This window comes from Gorilla gorilla, chromosome 2 (genome assembly GCF_029281585.2).
Source record: "Gorilla gorilla gorilla isolate KB3781 chromosome 2, NHGRI_mGorGor1-v2.1_pri, whole genome shotgun sequence".
Taxonomy (NCBI): Eukaryota; Metazoa; Chordata; class Mammalia; order Primates; family Hominidae; genus Gorilla; species Gorilla gorilla.
This window is the reverse complement of record NC_086017.1, coordinates 208,640,315-208,661,431: the sequence shown is the minus strand read 5'-3', so window position 1 is coordinate 208,661,431 and position 21,117 is coordinate 208,640,315. Positions and strand designations below refer to the sequence as shown.

At 34.6% G+C, this 21,117-nt stretch overlaps 1 protein-coding gene across 47 annotated transcripts in view; it reads left to right on the top strand.

The window, feature by feature from the left end:
• Nucleotides 1-21,117, top strand: part of DLG1 (discs large MAGUK scaffold protein 1) — a 261,908-nt gene that overhangs the window by 210,829 nt on the left and 29,962 nt on the right. For 23 of the 47 annotated variants that reach the window (XM_055382768.2, XM_055382758.2, XM_031009656.3 and 20 more), the window contains 4 exons: nucleotides 2,824-2,938; nucleotides 8,091-8,267; nucleotides 12,758-12,824; nucleotides 17,780-17,879. In XM_055382768.2, the coding sequence (XP_055238743.1) occupies nucleotides 2,824-2,938; nucleotides 8,091-8,267; nucleotides 12,758-12,824; nucleotides 17,780-17,879 (459 nt within the window). Of the gene's footprint in view, nucleotides 1-2,823; nucleotides 2,939-8,090; nucleotides 8,268-12,757; nucleotides 12,825-17,779; nucleotides 17,880-18,597; nucleotides 18,632-21,117 lie in introns of all 47 variants that reach the window. The other 24 variants (XM_031009663.3, XM_004038273.5, XM_063704528.1 and 21 more) reach the window with 2 other exon arrangements.

Here is a 21,117-nt window from a genome sequence, read left to right as displayed (position 1 = left end):
ACCTGTCGATGGGGAAATTGCAAGGTCACAGTGTGCAAGAGCATGTGGCATGCAGGCATCTTTGGAAAATATAATCTGCCGCTGGTTTATTTATGTAAAAGCTTGAATAAATAAGACAGGATGGTAAGAACAGAACTGAGAACAATTTCAGTTATATCAAAAGTTAATTCATAAAAGCAGACAATTTTCAGGCTTGCTAATAAAGCAGAATTTAACCCTGTGCAGTACATAAGAGTCATAGCTACAACAAAGAAGTAAAGGTTAAAAATAAAGGACTGCATATTGCTGTAAAAAAAAAAAAAAAAAAAGCGTGGATGACATCTTTCTATATTGTGCAGTGATCTTCTGGATATACTTACTATTAAGTGAAAAAAGCAAAGCAGGGAAATGTGTATTCTACTGTTTAAGAAAGAAGAGAAATGTTGGCTGGGCACAGTGGGTAATCCCAGCACTTTGGGAGGCCGAGGCAGGCGGATTACAAGGTCAAGAGATTGAGACCATCCTGGCCAACATGGTGAAACCCCGTCTCTATTAAAAATGCAAAAATTAGCTGGGCATGTTAGCACGTGTCTATAGTCCCAGCTCCTTGGGAGGCTGAAGCAGGAGAATCGCTTGAACCCAGAAGGCGGAGGTTGCAGTGAGCCAAGATCGCGCCACTGCACTCCAGCCTGGTGACAGAGCGAAACTCCGTCTGAAAAAAAAAGAAAAGAAATGTTTGTGTGTATATATACACACATATATACAGATATAAAAATATGGAATAAATGTAAATGTATTTGCGTGTTTGTGGGTATCTTTATATTGTTTAAATGTTTACATATAAGGATCAGGACAGAATAGGATGAGAAAAAGGGATAGAAGCTGGACTTTTAAATACCTGTGTTTTATAGATTTGACTGTGGAGTTATTTTACCTACTTATAAAATCAATGAAAAATTTTAAAGGCAAATTGAAGTTGAAAATAAAGTACAAATGAATCTAAATGTGTATCCACTTGGCAACAGTAATACTCAGGAAGGAACTATTCCAAGTGATTTTAAAATGGTAATTGGCCAGGTACAGTGGCTCACACTTGTGATCCCAGAGCTGTGAGAGGCCAAAGCGAGAGGATTGCTTGAGGCCAGGAGTTCAAGAACAGCCTGGACAACACAGCAAGATGCCATCTCTACCAAAAATAATTTTTTAAAAATTAGCCAAGCATGTTAGTGCACACTATGGTCTCACCTGCTCAGAAGGCTGAGGCAGGATTGCTTGAGCCCAGGAGCTCAAGCCTGCAGTGAACTATGATTGTGCCACTGTAGTCCAGCCTGGGCAACGGAGCAGGACCCTGTCTCTAAAAATAAAAAAAGAAAACAATAATTCAACCACACATCTCTAGCTATAGCCTAAGGATTAAAAGCTACAGGAAATAGTTAACTGTTTACGGTAATCATATCATGGTGGTAGTGTTGGTGGTGTGATCCACTGTTGTAATATTGGATAAAACAAGTAAGTCATTATGCCGGTACTTTATTCTGCTATCTCCACTATCTTGAGAACCAGAATTACTCATATCCAAGAAAGCAGATACAACGCTAAAATAGAAGAGATTAAGTAAAAACCCAGTGGTCCTAATTTTTCATTAGAAAAACCGCTATAAACTCATGATATATTTTTATTATCTCCATTCATCAGTCTATGGTTTAGCTGTTTCTACACGTACCAAAGACAACTTGCCATGGATTGATATTTATTTAATTATGATGGATACATTCTACTATTAAGGCTATTTATGTTTTTATTTTAAGTGTTTTGTTATGATTTTGAAAGGATAGTAAAATATTTTATTATTAATGTGGAATTTTAAATGTTTCTAAGCTTTTTGATGAATTGTTGCTTCAGTTGAGCTTATTATCCGTAAAACAAAGTTGATGATTATGGTGAAAGAAAGAGTAACTCAACAATAACCATGCTTACTCTTACTCTGTCATCTTAACCTATACAAAATCCCAGAGAAGTTATTTGCTGTAAGACCGGCTTTATAAGAAACTCAGATTTGAAATGACCTAGTTGTCTGCAATTTGTTATAAATAGAGGGGAAAAAAAGATACGTGTTTATAACCATGTAACTGCAATATTTTTGAAAAGGTGCTTAAACTTTTGTTATTAATAGATTTAGTAGTTTTTAATATGTAGCTTTAAATTGTCCATTTTCAAAATCATATTTTTGTATAAAAAATATTTTAAATAAAAATATTCACGAATATTACTTCAGATTGCTTCTGTCTTGAATTTTGATAATTTATAAATTATAAAATCAGTTAAAATAAATTTTGTTTATCACTTGTTTAAGGCATATTTTTCCCTTTAATGTTGACCCTGCACAAGTTCCATATTGAAGTATGTAAAATGAACTGATTGTCTCAAGGGGAAAAAGTCAAAAGTCAAAGCATCTAGTGTATTAATTATTATTACAGGTTTCTTCCTTAATATAAAAATTAGAATAAATCCTGATTTTTAAAATTTACACTTAAATTCAACAGTAATATAAGATTACTGCTGTCTGATGCATGGAAATTGTCATTTAATTGACTAAATGTGGTATAAACTTTAAAAGAGCATGTAGAAAAATTCTAACTCAGCCAATTCTAATTTATGGTACATTTAGGTTATTAATAATTTTTTTTGAAATTTATGTGTTGGGCAAAATGTTTCGCATATTACTATTTTAAGGTTCTAACCACATTTAATCAATTATAGGACAGTTTACATATTTAATACATTATCTTCAAATAACTTATTTTTTGAAAGTATATCAATTTATTTCTCTTTTTCTTCCATCAGAATACAGTCGTTTTGAAGCTAAAATACATGATTTACGGGAGCAGATGATGAATAGTAGTATTAGTTCAGGGTCAGGTTCTCTTCGAACTAGCCAGAAGCGATCCCTCTATGTCAGGTAAATTTTTTTACTTCTAATTATGGCAAATCTTAATTAGTTATGCATGTAAATTATTTTGTATTTTTCACTATAACTTACTTAGTTTTACTGTAAGAAAATATATTGCCAATCAGTGTTGTTTTTTATTATTGATTCTCTCTGACAGTGTGTCTTTCAAGAATTGGAATATTATTGTATTAATAATTTTATTAATGAAAGTTATGTAATCCTTGAATAATGATGATATGATGAAGAAATTTCTGTGGACCAGAAATTGTTTTCAGATTGATGTGTTAGTAGTGACTACAAGCTTGATGATATCATGTCTAACACTTAGATTTAACCTCTGTCCTTTTCTAATATATTTTCCATTCAAGTAACATTTAATTACCTGGCAATTTCCATAGTAGCAAAGGAGGCATATGTAAATAATAATTTAAAATGTGAATAGCCTCAGTAAATAATGCATATTTGGAAAATTTCTACGTGCATTTTTTAAACACTTGGGAGAAGGCAAATATGTTATTTTCCTATAATATATAAAGATTAAGTGGCAACATAGGTCTAATAAATAGGTGATATTAGTATGTAAACTGGGGTGTTTCTTTTTTTTTCATTTCATTGGCTTATAAGACTTAAAACAGAAATCCGAATGTATTTGTATTCTGTATACTTTTAGTAGAACTTTAACTGATAACTTTATTATACTGTTACTGTAACATTAGCACTGTAAGTAATCTGAACCATTCTTTATAAATTATCATCTCAGTCCTCCTGATTCTGTTGGGGGGCCTGTTCCTAATACGTTTCATTTATCCTTATGATGAGAGAGATATGTTACATATATAAACATGTATCCTATACACGTGTATCTATACACACAAACAGGTACTCTGTACTTGTTTACATATGATATGACTTACTGTCTTCACATAATCTTACTCTGATACATCATGAAAGCAAACCTTTCTCACTTTCTTCTTTCTGTTCCTTTTGTCTTTTGCTGTACTTTGGTATTTATAACCCTACCAGTGATGTGGGAATCTTAAATGCATCAGATTTTTTTTTTCCCTTCGCCAGTTCTAGCAGTACTCATTAAACTCTTGTGTTCCAAAGTCATTAAAAGTATTTTATATATACAAATACATCGAAGAAGGAAGAACATGGATTTTTCTACTCTCTTTTTTACATTTTCTTTTTTTTGCTTATCTACATTTCCTAATTTTAGTATAATTAATAGGTGTTGCCTTTTATTTGTACTTGATTAAATATTTACAAAGGCATAAAAATCAGAACATAATAGGTTATATTTATTTTCGGTACATTTAGTGAATCTTCACTTGTTATTTTTAGAGAAGTAATACTCTATTTTCTTTCTCTTTTTTTTTTTTTTTTTTTTAAAGACAGGGTCTCACTTTGTCACCCAGGCTGAAGTGCAGTGGCACGATCTCAGCTCACTGTAGCCTCAACCTCCCGGGTTCAAGGGATCCTTCCGCCTCAGCCCCCCAAGTAGCTGGGACTGTAGGCACATGCCACCATGCCTGGCTAATTTTTGTGTTTTTAGTAGAGATGGGGTTTCACCATGTTTGCCAGGCTGGTCTCGATCTCCTGACTTCATGGGCCTTCACCCACCTTGGCCTCCAAAGTGCTGGCATTACAGGCATGAGCCACTGTGCCCAGCTTCTATTTTTTAAAACCATATATTATCTAAAGACTTATAATGAAAAATAACTGTCACCGGCACCAGCCCCTAGTTTCATTCTCCAGAAACAAGCATCCTCCATTTTCCTAGCAGACTTCCTTCACCTCCTTATTTCTAAATATGAAGCCTTCGCCTCTATATTTCTAAATAACATGCATATACTGCTGTCTTCTACTTTACCAGTTTTGTGCATTAGTCTTACAACCATGGTAGATGAGAACTTTTCTGTGTAGTACCAAACCACTCATTCAGTCTCATCACCATCACCCAAACATAGCCTATCTCTGTTAATAAAAGTAATAGCATGTACAGTCATGTGATTATGCAATAGCTGTCATGACTCAGTCGAGTGGTACCCTATGAGCTGCCTCCTTTCTTCTGCAGCCCTTCGTTTTTCCTGGACTTAATAATTGTCTTGCATTTTATTTGATTAATTTTTCATATTCTTACTACTAAATATCTTTCTGTATCTTCCAGTAACCACTGTAGAGTTTTTCACATGATGAAAACATATGGTCACACATAAGGTCTGATAGTTCAGGTTTTTTCCATCTTTATGCTCCAGTCTAGACTAGTTCCTCTGTAAACGTGCTGTATAGCTCTCAGCTGGGTCTTCCCTTTGCCACTATTCTATTTCCTTTGGCTGTCTACTATGTCACATGTTTCCTAGATGCCACATTTTCTTCTTTCTCAATTAATCTTCCTAGAGCACATCCTCCAGTAAATTCCTGTGAAAAGGTGTGTGGGAGGTACCTTTTGAGTCTTAGCATGTCTGAAATGACTTTGTTTTGCCTTCTCTCCAGTAGAGAATTTGGAATGTGGGGGAGGGAATGATATCCTGTTTTATTTTGCAGGAGCTCCCTCATCTTCCATTTCTTTTGTGGACATGATCTGGTGTGTCTCTGAGATTTTCTTCTGCTTTTTTGTATTCTTTGCTTTCTCTGTATTCCTTTTTTCTAGCTATCCTATTTTCTTGGGGGTTTTTTCTTTAGTGTTTTATATAAGGCATTCTTTAAATATCCAGTGTTCCTTTCATTGTTTTCCACTCTTATGAATAGAGAAATGAAGATAATGGATTTAACTAGAAGACAGTGGGGTAAAGGGGGGGATAAATTGGCTCTTAAATTTTCTCTCCTGTCCCACGTCATTCTGTTCTTTGGTATAATTAAATATCCTTAGAGAAGAATCCTTGTCTCCTGCCAGTAGTATAAACCAAGTTGCTAGAATTTTATTTTCATCCATTTCAGTCCAACCACCTTCCCCTTCTCCACCAAGTTTCAGAGTATACAGCTCCTCAAATTCAGTTTCTCTGGAGACTAAACCACTGGTCTTCTGTGGGTTTGGGGACTGGGAAAAGGAACTTTGGTGGAGGTGGTCTAAGTGCCACATACAGTGTTTCTACCTTCTGTTTTTAGTTCAGTAACTTATCCCTGCCTACCTTGGCACTACTGTACACTTCTAATTTATGACCGTCTCCAGGATTCTTATGGAATAAAACTTGTTTCTATAACCCTCTCTGCTGCCACTCCATTTATAGCTTCTTTCATTCTGCTAAATTTAATTAGCATCATCCAAAAATGTGTTAAAATCTCTCTTCCCCTGTTGTCTTCTCTCTTTTGTATTTTTCTTATTTTATTGTCGTTTTAATGAGTCAGGATGGAGAAGAAATAGACACAGTGTGCTATAGTTAATCAGAAGCCTCGTGGTTCTTTTTGAGATGGGGTCTTGCCCTGTTGGCTAAGCTTGTCTTGGACTCCTGGGCTCAAGGGATCCTCACACCTTAACGTCCCAAGTAGCTGGGACTACAGGCACACACCACCACCATCACACCTGAGTCTTGTGGGGTTTTTTTAGTCAATGTATTTCTAATTTCAAAAGCCAAAAAAAAAAAAGGCTACCAAAAACTACCTACAGAATACCTCTTTATAAAGCTCTGAAACAAGCAAAAACATACATTATATCTTTTAGTCACTCACATATTATATGATAAAACCAAACCAACCAAAAAAGAATGAGTCAAAGAAATAAACATTAAGAATGATAGTTACATTCTAATAGTGGTTAACTCTTGATCCAAGGGAATCAGGATCAGAGGGAATATACGCAGGTGAATGTGAATTACTGATAAAGGTTTTGTGTGTAGTCTTGGGTTGGGTAGTAGGTGAACAGATGTTCATTGCACTCTTACGATTAATAACTCACATGTATTCCATGGGTTTCTTTTTTTATGAATCAAATGTATTAAAAGAGAATGTTAAAATGCTAACATAAGTAGAGATTGTGGGTGATTTCCTTTGTTGTTGAATAATACAGTTACATTTTGTGATTCAAAAGATGAATTTTTATAATAATGTAAGAAGTTAGTATTTTCCTTTTCTGAATGTCTTGACATTTGTACTACCTCTTAAGGTACTTTATTTTCTATTTTATATTATGCTTATTTGTGCCCTCATCTTCTCTATGTTTGAATGTATGTTTAAGTGAGCCTTCCTACTTAACCATCCCCCCTGCTTCCCTAACACCTTTAGCCCCACGAAAAGACTTGAAAGAACTCATTTGAAAAACCATTAACTACTAGTTTATTTATTTAGCCATCAAGTAATTCCACCCCTCTTGAGTTTTACTTGAAGAGCTAGGTTCTTAAATGTTGGGTAGTGTGAAAAAGATTATGATTTTCATCCTAATTTGCAGTTGCCAAATTAGAACAAAAGAATGAATAAATTATATTATAAATGTAATTGCTGTGATCCTTTCTTACACTCTTGAGAGAGCTTATTTGGACTTAAGAATTTGATTTATTTTAATATTGTACATTAATTAATCAAGTGGTAGCACACAATATTTTCTTTTTATCAAATTTTAAAATATTCTTAACACTTTGCAATTACCGTATTAAATTATTACTTTTTCCAAAATATTTGGCAGCTGTTAAAGTCATCTGTAATTAGTGTTCATCATTGTTACTGACTCTGAAAACTCTATCAACTCTAGTATTGTGAACAAATGGAAGGAATAATTAATGGGCAGAATAGTCACTATGTTGATCTAGTCTTACAGTCCACAACTAATAAATCAAATTTATCAGGGAATTTGTTTTCCTACATGTATCTAATCAAAGTAAAGAGAAGAATGTATCTTAATACTTTTTGTTTATTAATTTCAAACTCTCTGGATTTGTCTGTTTTAGAATTCAATATAACTTACCATTGGATTACAATCCAAGAGCGTTTTTAAAATTTGTCTTGTGATACTGAAAGAAACAAATAATACAATACAGTATTTTCATAACAGGTTGACTTTGCTATTTCTTTTTTGTCTTATCTTGTATGCAGTGCAGAATTGAACTGGGCATTATTTGGCCTACTATGATATATTTAATTACCCAAATTACATATACTTTCAGAACCCTATGATATGTTGATTAATATTATAACAAGTGATTATGGACTTTTTTTCTTCTGACTCTAGAGCCCTTTTTGATTATGACAAGACTAAAGACAGTGGGCTTCCCAGTCAGGGACTGAACTTCAAATTTGGAGATATCCTCCATGTTATTAATGCTTCTGATGATGAATGGTGGCAAGCCAGGCAGGTTACACCAGATGGTGAGAGCGATGAGGTCGGAGTGATTCCCAGTAAACGCAGGTATGCCTGTTTCTTACCACTTGAATGTGAGGCAACATAAATAATTGATGTTCTTTTAAATTTCTTTTAATTTGTGACAACATGGATGGACCTGGAGTGCATTATTCTAATTGAAAAAAGCCAGACACAGAAAGACAAAAATCGTATGATCACATTTTTATGTGAAATCTAAAGTAGTCGAAGTCATACAGAGAAGAATGGTGGTTACCAGGGGTTAGGAGGATGGGGAAATGAGGAGATACAAAGTTTCCATGATACAAGATGAGTGAGTTCTGGACCTCTAACATGTAAGCATGACAACTATAGGTAATAGTACTGTACTTGAAATTTGCTAAGGGGGTCAGTCCTAAGTGTTCTTCCACCCAAAAAAAGGTAGCCAGGTGAGGTAATGGATATGTTAATTAGGTTGACTAGTAATTATTTCACAGTATGTATATATATAATATATATATATAAAATCATTAAGTTGTACAACTTAAATATATACAATTAGGCTGGGCGCGGTGGCTCATTCCTGTAATCCCAGCACTTTTGGGAGGCTGAGGCGGGTGGATCACTTGAGGTCAGGAGTTCAAGCGAGCCTGGCCAACGTGGTGAAACCCTGTCTCTACTAAAAATACAAAAATTACCTGGGCATGGAGGCGCACGCCTGTAGTCCCAGCTGCTCGGGAGGCTTAGGCAGGAGAATTGCTTGAACTCAGGAGGCCGAAGTTGCAGGGCCCTGAGATTGCACCACTGCACTCCAGCCTGGGAGACAGAGCAAAACTCTGTCTAAATATCTATATCTATATCTGATATCTATATCTATATGTCTAAATATCTATAGATATATATGTCTATAGATATATATATAAAATATACACAAAAAAAATTAAAAATAATCACCGGAACTGAAAAAATAAATTTATTTTACTAAAATGATTTTATGCTCAGTTTTTTATATTGTGTTTCACAACCATTTGATTTTATTCAAATGGAATTGTAACCAATGACATAACTAGAAAATATGAGCCAGGTGCAGTGGCTCACACCTGTAATCCCAGCACTTTAGGAGGCCGAGGTGGGCGGATCACGAGGTCAGGAGTTTGAGACCAGCCTGGCCAGTATGGTGTAACCCCTTCTCTACTAAAAATACAAACATTAGCTGGGTGTGGTGGCGGGCGCCTGTAATTGCAGCTACTTGGGAGGCTGAGGCAGGAGAATTGCTTGAACCCAGGAGGTGGAGGTTGCAGTGAGCCGAAATTGCACCACTGCACTCCAGCCTCGGCAACAGAGCAAGACTCTGACTCAAAAAAAAAAAAAAGTGATGCCTCCAAGCAGAAATTGATCTAAAGCTACTAGTTGCTGAAAACAAAGTAAGTATATATTAAATCAGTGTGCCATTTAGCTATACCAGTGAAGAGAAAACTGAAAGTGTCTGTGGTTGGTGTAGATAAATAAGAAGACTTAAATTTTGTATTTTTGGTGTCATGAATTTCTTCCTTCATGCCAAAATTTTTGGAAATATCTGGTAATACGCTTCACTTCTCTTTTTCCTTGCTTAAATTACATGTATTGGTGCAGTTCACTGGTCTTTTCTCTTTGCTTTTAATGATTATATATAGGTAGATAGGTAGGTAGGTAGATTGAGTTTTTTAAGAGACAAGGTCTTGCTCTGTCGCCCAGGCTGGAGTGCAGTGACATGATCATAGCCCACTGAACCTCAGACTCCTGGGCTCAAGCTATCCCCCCACCTCAGCTAGTAGCTGGGACTCCAGACGCGTGTCACTGCACCCGGCTAAGTTTTTTGTTTTTGTTTTTGTTTTTTTTGTGGAGATGGGTTCTAGCTATGTTGCCCAGGCAAGTCTTAAACTCTTGGCTTCAAGCGATTTTCTCACCCCAGCCCCCCACAGCTCTGGGATGACAGCTGTGAGCCACTGCAGCCAGCCCTAATGATTCATTTTAGTGATTCATGGGTGTATACTTACCACACAGCAAAAGTGGTTAAGGACAGGCCCTCTTTGCAAAGGATGCCCCAGCTTAGAGGACCCCTTCTGAGGCCTGTGAAGTGCTGTTGAATGTCTCTACTTCTGTGGGGAAGGTGTTAAAATGTCATTTCAGAATTCCCCTAAGGTAGCTTATTTATGAGATCTGCTTCATCCAAATCATTGTCTGGAATTCTTCTTTAAGAGCTTTTTAAAGTAGTAGTAGTAAGATAGCCAGCAAAAATAGTTAATGAGATAATAAAGAAATGTTTATTATAACTAGTTAATTCATTTTAAGTCGATTATGCTGTAATAAACTTATCTTTTTCTTATTAGTTGAATTTATACCTATTTCGTAACTATTTCCAGACCTTTATTTATTTACCTGTTTGTAGAAGTTGAAAAGTAATATTATTAAATTATAATCAAGATTTATAATTATGATTTTCGGGCTTATAACTGCTGTTGGCTGTATCCATATATTTAGCATGATCCAACTATTTGGCTAGATCTTTCAGTTGATGACAAATCCTCTTTTAGCAATGCAGCAATCAGCATAACTTTTTTCCAGAAATAGAACATAGTCTGCTTTAAATTCGGAAATGCTTCCTCTATGCCTTGTTGAGTCAGTAGAAACCTTACATCTTAAATATCAAGGTCAGAGCTCCTAAAAATTGTCTTGGTTCTTGGAGTCTCATACCTTACAAAGGCTTTCTGTGCCTACACCCAATAATAAACACTGTTGGCTTCACTGGAGAGATTTTTTTTTCATTTTGTACAAAAATTCTATAAGATTGTGTTTTAAAGCAAGCAATAATGTAAGAAAGATATCTTGAGACCTCTGCCAATTTCCAAATTCATGAGTAGCATTGCAGAATATAATCTTAACTCCCGTAAAATACAGTAAGAAACCACAACTAATTATGCCATTTCGTTCTTGAATGTATTCAAAACTTACCTTTTCTTAAATAGAACTATCTCTTTCTTAGACCTCTTCTAAACTAACATAGGAATTGTAATTCCTACAATTCTTGGCTTTCAGGAATAATATTTACAAATATAGACAATTTAAGTTGCTGAATTATGTACTAAACAAAATAATGATTAGAAAACAAAGTTGAGTTGTAAATGCTCACCCACTAAATGCTAGTTTTGTGGTGCTGTTGATAAGTACCTAGGCAAGATTATAAATTATTCAGGTCATGGAGCCTCAGAATTGTTCTTGAATCATAAAAATCATGAGTTTTAATTTTTTTTTTGTTTGGGGTGGGGGACCGGAGTCTTGCTCTTTCACCCAGGATAGAGTGCAGTGGCATGATCTTGGCTCACTGCAACCTCCACTTCCTGGATTCAAGCAATTCTCCTGCCTCAGCCTCCCAAGTAGCTGGGATTACAGGCACCCGCCACTGCGCCCGGCTAATTTTTATATTTTTAGTAGAGACAGGGTTTCACCATGTTGGCCAGACTGGTCTTGAACTCCTGACCTTGTGATCCACCCGCCTCGGCCTCCCAAAGTACTGGGATTACAGGCGTGAGCCACTGCGCCAAGACTTAAATTTAAAATTTAAATTCATGAATGCTAAGGTCCTGCTGTACCCGTAGTAAAACTAAATAGATAATAAGGAAAAAATAAAATGCATTTATTCATAGGCTTGTTTTGGTAGGCTTTTCTGTTATATGCTAACATAATTGCTATGTCGAAATTGGAGAATTTATGAAAGCTTAATTTACATGACATTTTGCAAGATTTACATTAGTGTTACAATCTACATAAAAACTTGTTTCATTGTAGTTTTATTTGCTTGCTTGTTTTGAGTAGGTAAAGTTCAGAATTTAAAAGATGTGAAGGCTTCACAGGCTGCCTCTCACAACACCCGTTTCACCTCCATAGGGGTAAAGATTGACAGTTCTTACGTATCCTTCCAAAAATACTTTAAAACTCTTACTTTAACAACTGTAACGGGTTATTTATATATTTACACACACACACGCACACACATATATCATTAGAATTAGGCTTAATTTTTAAATATTCCACCTTTTTGTTAAAAGTTTCAGAGCTATAGAAAAGTAAGTACAAAAACGGCAATATACAGTGAACATCCACATATCCTCCCAATTTCCCCAATTTTTAACATTTTGCCACATTTGCTTTCTCTAGCTTAATTTTTAGCATATGTGCTTCATGCTAAGCTAATACTTAAAAACAAACAAAACTTGGAAAACTGTTAAACTCAGAAATGGTGCCTCATACTTTCATATAATTTTGTAACTAAATATACATATAAAAATATACACATATATACTGTGTGTTGATAACTTCATAGCATCAGGTTTTGTTTCATAATAAAATGAGCCCTTTATTTCATTTTTCAGCAATTCTACTTTGGGGATGCAAACCTAGATGGCTCTTAAAGGTTTTAGAGTATAAAAATGCCCATTATAAAGATAACAATTCTGGTTATTTCTAGTAAGACCCCAGATATGTTTGGTTTACTTAAAAAATAACATTCTGTACTTTGACAGAGTTGAGAAGAAAGAACGAGCCCGATTAAAAACAGTGAAATTCAATTCTAAAACGAGAGATAAAGGGGTGAGTATTTGAAATCTCTACATTTTTGTAATTCCTGTTTGAGCTACATTGTTAAAATGAAAAGGATTTTGCTCTCAGAATTATTCATGATCAGTTCTTGCCATGGTGCTTTACAATGGTAGATACTTAAGCATTTGTTAAATTAAAGCACCCATTTCACAGACCCAAATTATCAAAACTATCATTTGATATATTATTAGCAACATACTTTTGGTCAAGCTTATTTTTATAAATGAAATGTATTTGACCTTCATTCGATTTCCAATTAGAAATTTGTGTTACTAGGCCGGGCATGGTGGCTCACGCCTGTAATCCCAGCACTTTGGGAGGCCAAGTCAGGCAGATCACCTGAGGTTAGGAGTTAGAGACCGGCCTGGCCAACATGGCGAAACCCCGTCTCTACCAAAAATATAAAAATTAGCCAGGAGTGGTGGTGGGCATCTGTAATCCCAGCTACTCGGGAGGCTGAGGCACAAGAATCACTTGAACCCTGTAGGCGGAGATTGCATTGAGCCCAGATCGCACCTCTGTGCTCCAGACTGGGCAACAGAGCGAGACTCTGTCTCAAAAAAGAAAAAGAAATTTGTGTTACTAGTGTTAATCATGGCAGATAATTTAATAATGACCCTGCTAAGAAAACAGGCATTTCAGAAATGCTAAGTCATAATCTTAAGTTTACAAGTTGTTGCAAGTGAGTTTTTGGAAATTTTTTTGTTCTTTCCCCACATTATTCCTGCTATAATTTCTTAAGAGAATCCATGTTTTAAATGTTGGAATCAATATGAAATTTTATTTGGCGCAAATAAAGTGCTAGTCATGAGGAGAAATTTGTAGATGATCAAGAAATAAATCCATTAGCCAGGCTTGGTGGCACACGCCTATAGTCTCAGCTACTTGGGAGACTGAGGCAAGATAATTGCTTGAGCCCCAGAGGTCAAAGCTGCAGTGAGCCATGATTGTGCCTCTGCACTCCAGCCGGGGCAACAGAGGGAGATCCTGTCTCAAAAAAAAAAAAAAAAAGAAAGAAATATATCGAGGCTAGGCAAGGTGGCTTACTCCTGTAACCCAGCACTTTTGGAGTCCAGGGTCACTCCAAAATCCTGGGGAGGATCACTTGAGTCCAGGAGTTCAGTACCAGCCTGGGCAACAGAGCAAGACCCAATCTCTGAAAAAAAAAAAAAAAAAAAAGTGAAAAATTAGCCAGGCGTGATGGCTTGCACCTGTAGTCCCAGCTGCTCCAGTGGCTAAAGTGAAAGGATTGCTTAAGCCCAGGAGGTCCAGGCAGTAGTGAGCCATGATCATGCCACTGCTCTCCAGCCTGGGTGACAGAGTGAGACCCTGTCTCAAAAAAAAAAAAAAAAGGAAAGAAATATATCAATTCTTTGATCATATATTTTAGAAGTGTATTTATTTTTCCTTCACTTTAAGTCCTTCTGCTTGCACCTAAACACTTGGGCTGTCGATAGATGAGAAAGATGGTACAGGCTTCGTCCCGTATTGGTGGGTATCATTCTGAATAATCCTGAACTCACTGCAGTGGAATATCCTAGCAGTAAGCCTGGAGAACAAACTGAATACATGTTATGTTAAATACCATTTATAGCAATGTTTTATGTTTGGGGTTTTTTTTAATACTAAACAAAATTTTTATAAGTCTTTTGATAATATTTGAAATGAATGTGGAATGTTAACTCAGCAAATAAATTTACTCTGTACATCTCTGGTATCACTAAGCACTCAGACTTAAAGCTTTAAAATTTAAAAGATGAGAAATATCTTTGGTTCAAGAAGTTAAATCTGAGAAAATTATGTGTTACATTCCGTTTTTTAGAAATGATAAATTCCTTTAAAATTTACTTGTAGCTTTCAGAAAAATACCAAATTATATAGTGTGATCTGAAGCGATATTAAAATAGAAATTTGTATTAGAGGAAAAATCCCAGGTAAATGCTCAGGATTTGAAAAATGTGAATTTTTTTATGCTTGTTTTATGTATATCTTTAAAAATGATTTAGTACAATATACCATCAGTAAATTGAAAAAGAGGTTGCATGTTGTAACTTTCCTTTCATACTGTAAGAAGTTAACTGAATTAACGACGTGTTTAAATCTTAGTCTTGTTTGTTGACTGTAACCAACTTTATACAGAGTCACTGTGTTCTAACACAGCACCAAAACTATGCATGATACTGAGTGGGGTGAAAATACGCTTGCCATTGATCAGAACTGCATTTCTTTCTATAGTACCATTTCCTACTTCTCCTCCTTTCCTTACATAGTGATTATGGACTTTATTTTTACTACAGACTTACAACATTTTAGTTTCTCATTAACATGTCTAACATTCATTTGGCTATCTTGAAATACATGTGGAAATTATGTATTTAGATATTTAATATATGTATCATGAATTTATGATATTTTATCAATTCTTACACTGTCTCTCTTGCGATATAGCATTAATGACAGTAAGTATTAAATGTAGTACTTCTGATTGAAAATACAGAGAAACTGGAGGTAGCAAGTCTTCAGTTTTGTGTTTTCCCTACACATTTTTGTCTTGGTTGCTTGTGCTATTTTTTTCACTTTTAATAAGTTCTTCACCTGGAGGATATTAAATGTGATACAACTAATACTTTTCTTAACTAACAAGCATTTCTCTCTGTCCTATATTATGATATCTTTATGATATCTCATTTTGGCTAACTGCAAAGATAATAAGAATCAGACATTTTAAACTTCATGTTTCTTTTGGTTGTTTGCTGTGAAACTGACTCTGACCACTATAGATGCAGTAAGAGGGATGAATAAACTTTTATAAAAAACACATAAGTTGTATCAGATATAAAAATTATTGCTAAATTCAAAACCATTGATTCTTATGAACGAAAAGATTTAGTTTTTCCCTAAATTAGATTACCATAATTTTTTTTGCTAAAACACTTTCTCGTCTATCTCCTTTCTAAAATTTGGATTTGAACAAAGATTTTTATTCAAATAATGCTACTTGACAGTTTATAAAATAGTTATAAGCCCAGATTTCTCCATAATACTTTTTCTGTCCATTGAATTTTTAACTTCTACTTAGAGTTCTCTTTTATCTAGTTCCTCAGAGCCTTCAAACTTTAAGATTGAAATCAAGACAGTCTGCTTGGCTAATGAACTGTGAACTTATTAATCCTGAATTAATTATATGAAAAGGTAAAAATGAAAGTTTAACCTTGTTTTTATAAAGATCTTTATCAAAATAAGTCTTCTCAAGTCATAGAATTTGAGCTAAAAGTCACTTTAATCTACTTCACTTTTTTTTTTTTAATTTAAAGAAAAGGTCTCACTCTATCACCCAGGTTGGAATGCAATGGTATGATCGTAGCTAATCATTGCAGCCTCAAACTCCTGGGTTCAAGTGATTCTCCTGCCTCAGCCTCCCAAGTAGCTGAGACTACAGTTGCACACCACTGCTCCCAGCTAATTTTTTTTTTTTTTTTGAGATGGGGCTTCGCCATGTTTGCCTAGGCTGATTTTGAACTCCTGGCCTCAAGCGATCCTCCTGCCTCAGCCTACCAAAGTGCTGGGGTTACAGATGTGAGCCACCACACCTGGCTGCTTCACCTTAATTACCTGGCATCACATGCTTAAAATAAGGGCATGCCAAAAACACACTGTTCTTGTCAATATACTTCAAAATAATGAATAATACAGCATCTTAAGATGTGTATAAACTCATAAAAATCAGAACAAAAAAATCTATTATTTATATTTTTCCCTTCCCCCTCCAAAAAATAATAATTCTTAGTGTCACTGGTAGGTAAGCCCGTTTCCTTCAAAACATGAATGCCTATGACAGAGAAATGACAAAAGAAGCTATTTCTGTTTAATAGCCTCATCGTTCTTGTGCTACATGCTCTTAAATCTATGAATGCACAAATGAGACATTCAAGGAAAAACTTGTTTCCAACATGTGCAATAAGAGACGTCAAATCAACTGCTCAACTCCACGTTACAATTATGTATAAACTGTTAGAATCTTAATTGCCTTGTGGCTTTGGTGGACACCAAACTTTTTATTCCCTATGAAGGACGTGGTGCCAATGATTGGATGTGGTTCTACATTATTTATGTGTACTTTTTTTTAATAAGTGGAGTAGAGCTTAAGAATAAGTAAGTCAGTACTGATAGCATTCACGTTGGTCAGGAGACTTCAGTACTGAAGCATTCACGTTAGTCAGGAGACTTCTGACTCTTCTTGCTTGGCTAAGAGATGGCATTGATAAGTCTCTTGCTGGACTCTGTGTGCTTGATGGACCTTTTAGTTTTCTTCCCATTTTCTGGCTCATAAGCATTTAGTTACCTTTTATCCTCTTCCAAGAATATGTATATGTGTATATATAAATATATATATATTTGTTTTTTAAATATTCAGCATTAGCAACTTTCTCATAATCATTTTGGTTTACTTTTTAAATAATGACTTTTCTGTTAGCTCATCGTAGCCACAAAAAAAGAGATAAAGGAATAACTGGTCAGGCCAAAATAAAATGAAGATTACTTCCTAATGAATAAAATGTAATTGAGCAGCAAAGTAACATTAAATAACTTTTGCTGTAGAGCACTTAATACTTGAAAATTTTTCTGGAAAAACATGGATTAGTATAAACAAATGTTAGCTTGGTTTGTACTGTAATAGTAACTGATTTGTCTTTTTTTGTCAAGTAGCATTTTTATTTTTAGGTATAAATGAACTATGCTGTCTGAAATTCTTAAGTATTTTCAGTTGCAAAATGTTAGAATTTATACAAAAGTAGAAATTCACTTTATATGAGATTAAAGTAAAAATCATATACAAACTGCACACTGTGGTCATAGGAGTCAGCTTCCACAGAGCTGCTAGGCTGGGCCTTTGTACACACAGACAGTAGACATCCCTTTGTTTTGCCCCTCCTTCTCTTCTTCAGCAGTCATTCAATGACAAGCGTAAAAAGAACCTCTTTTCCCGAAAATTCCCCTTCTACAAGAACAAGGACCAGAGTGAGCAGGAAACAAGTGATGCTGACCGTAAGTATGTGGATCCGGTGGTCAACTGAACATAAAATGGAGAGGGACCTACTGCCCTGCAGTTGGTTGTTACCATGGAGACAGTTTCAAGAGCTGCAGCAGGTTGCTAATTGTCTTCAAGGGCAACTTAACAGTTATAAATTAATTTGTATGCCGATCTTAACTTTTTCTGGCACCTTAGGAATTCTTAATTTAAAGCAAACATTATTTTTCAGTTATATGTTTATAACTTGAACATATAAATATGTATAAATGCAGTTATTTGAAGGAAAGATTTTTATGAAAAACACAACATTCATACATTCAAAGAATATTTTAGAGGAAGAACATGAATACATGAGAAGCTACCTGTTGATTTCTAGGTATAACATGGCGAGTCTGATAACTGGATTCTCTGGAATCATTAGATTTTACCCTATTTCTTCATTATATGTAGACAATCTGGATTTTACTTTTAAAATAGCAAGAAATGGTCTAAAATTTTGCTTCTGTACCTGAATCAGCCTTCATGCTAGAACTTTCATTCTTTTGGTAGATTACAGTTAGCAGCTAGCTCATTTCAAAGTTCTAGAAATCTGTAAAAATGCTCTGTAAGATATATGTACCTGTAATGGTCTTGGAACTGTCTCTTACTGTAGCACCAATTTTATGCATTACTGACAACTATTTTCTTTGATTATCTTTTTATTGCTTGCTCTCTGGGGACTACCCTCTACAGGAGATCCCTGACGACATGGGATCAAAAGGCCTGAGTAAGTGATCAAAATACTCCCAAGTTATTTTTTAACCTCCATCTGCAGACCTACCTTATTCAGATACATTTTGAGATTCATGGTAGTGCCTTTCTGGCATAAGGAGGTGTATGATTTAGATTGCTTTTAGAATTTTCATGTTTATCACATGCTTGGGACTTTATTTCTGTAATACATAACTTTTTGTTTTTCTTTTTATTTTTCACATGTCATTTGAAAAATTCTCTTGCTCGTAACTATATTTTCCTTTTTGTAATTTTTATGACAGTTACTTTTGCTAGGAACTTTTAAAATATAAAAACTTTTAAGATTTTTTTAAATGTACCCTCATTATTAGAATGTAGAAATATGCTTCCATGGAGTTTTATGTTCCCCTTTTTTTTGTTAAAATAATTTAAAATAATTTTGATTATGTGTTAGAAAAGCATTACTATAAAAGCATAAAGCACAATAGAATACTACGCAAGTAGCAGTTTATTGAGGGGAATAAGTTGTGTATCTCTTTTTTTTTTTTTTTTTGAGAAAGTTATAAGTTACCACAAGAGTATAAGAACTATTTTGTTTTTCCTTTAGCTAAGATGTTGCCTTTGTTTTTGGTTTTTGTTGCTGCTGTTCTTGTTTAATTTTCTAACTAGTTACTTAATCTTCATGTACAGCTTCACACAGGGTCTAGTATGTAGAAGACATTCCATAAATGCTGGCATGAATGAATGAAGCAAGAAGCCATTTTAGCAAATAAAATTTTTAATTTGTGTGTTTTCAAATTGCTTAACTGAAAATTTACCAAACATTACTGAGTAACTTTAGGTGACAGTGAGTGATAGAAGTAATCTTTTAATCTAATATTTTCTAAATGGTTCTTTCTATTTAGATTATTAAACATTTTGAAAACTTCTTTGTAATTCATTGATCATTAAGCCTATAGCCAGTATCTTTTAACTTTCTAAGACCTACATTAATAAACATTAAATTTTACATAAGACATTTTTCTGATTTATGCTTTTATGCTGAAATTTTAATCTAAACTGCAGGTACTTTTATTTCAACCATAGTGATTTAAGTTTGTATTAGATTGAAGACAGCATGTTTATGTACAACTCTTTCTGTTAGACACACTTTGTTATTTTTGCATGTGCCTTTATAGGATTTAGTAAGGGCCACAGATTTCCTATCGCTAGTGACACCCTTACATTTGGGGGAAATTATCAGTGAAAACCTCTAAAATTGGACCGTACTCCCACAGTTTATGTATGCTATAGAATTTATTTTGAGATTGATAACATACTTTAGAGGTGGTATGGATCAACAAATGGACCCACAGATTTTTCTCACATGTTAAGTGAACAGAGACATAGGAAACTCATAGAAAAAGAAACTAAATGAAGAATTTGGTTCCCATATTGATGTTATAATAGATGATCATTATACCTTGACCCTGTATCTCTGGTTCTGATTGAAGATTGAGACTTTGGAAGAGAAATAATATGAAAAATGGTAACTGATTATCAGACGACGTTATTCAGAAAAAGATTTTATTTTCTGGAGAGTGACCTAAGATCCCTTGAATAATAGATTTCTGTGCTTCATCTCACAGGAATTAAAAGAATTTATTCACCTGGTAACTTGATCATCAGATCAAGATTTTATTCAGAAAATGTTGGAGAAGACAGAAAAATATCAGTAAAATTCTAAAACTGGATATGATGGAGTTTATCACATAAAATAGATGATATAAGGCAGTTGACAAGGTGCCCATGATTATGTAGTCGTAAATACTGGGAAGAAGGATGTGCTCAAGGACGTTACTTGTGGCCTCAGTTACTTAACATTCTAAAGTTAAGAATGTAGGGAATAAACTAAGCAAAGTCTTGAGAGACTTTAATATAAAAAAATAAGTGCAACTTAATGTAGGTAGTCATCAGGCCTTATTGGAACAAAACTCATAAAAGAACCCAAAAAAGAAGGTTAAGTTATTCCAGAGAACCGAACCTATTGAAGAGACATGGAATAACACTGAATATCAAGAAAAAAAAATGTATATCTGCTGTAAATTCACACAACCTATGAAAAATGGGGTATTTAATTGAAGAGCAGACAGAGAAACAGAAGTGATACCATAGAATGCTTTGTATAGACCTGAATTCACTTGTTCTTTATTCTGAGAAGAAGAGAGTCAAGTAAATTATTGATTTCCCTGTTGACAGTAGAGAAAACAGTGAGAGAAATCATCTTATCAAACCTAATTTTGCTAAACAGAACTAATGAGAGTACAATGGAAGTTTGGGAGAATGCAACTAAATCATCATTTGTGAAAAGCTAGAAATAAAAGCCTGTGCCGCTTTCATGCTTTAAGGGAGGTAATTTTGAAAAAGCTCAAGGGACTAAAACTAGGTCAGATTCCTTAACAGAGACTGAAAGGAAACGTAACTCAATAAGATACATAAGGTGCTCAGAAGTAAAATTACGACATAAGATTTGAGACAAGG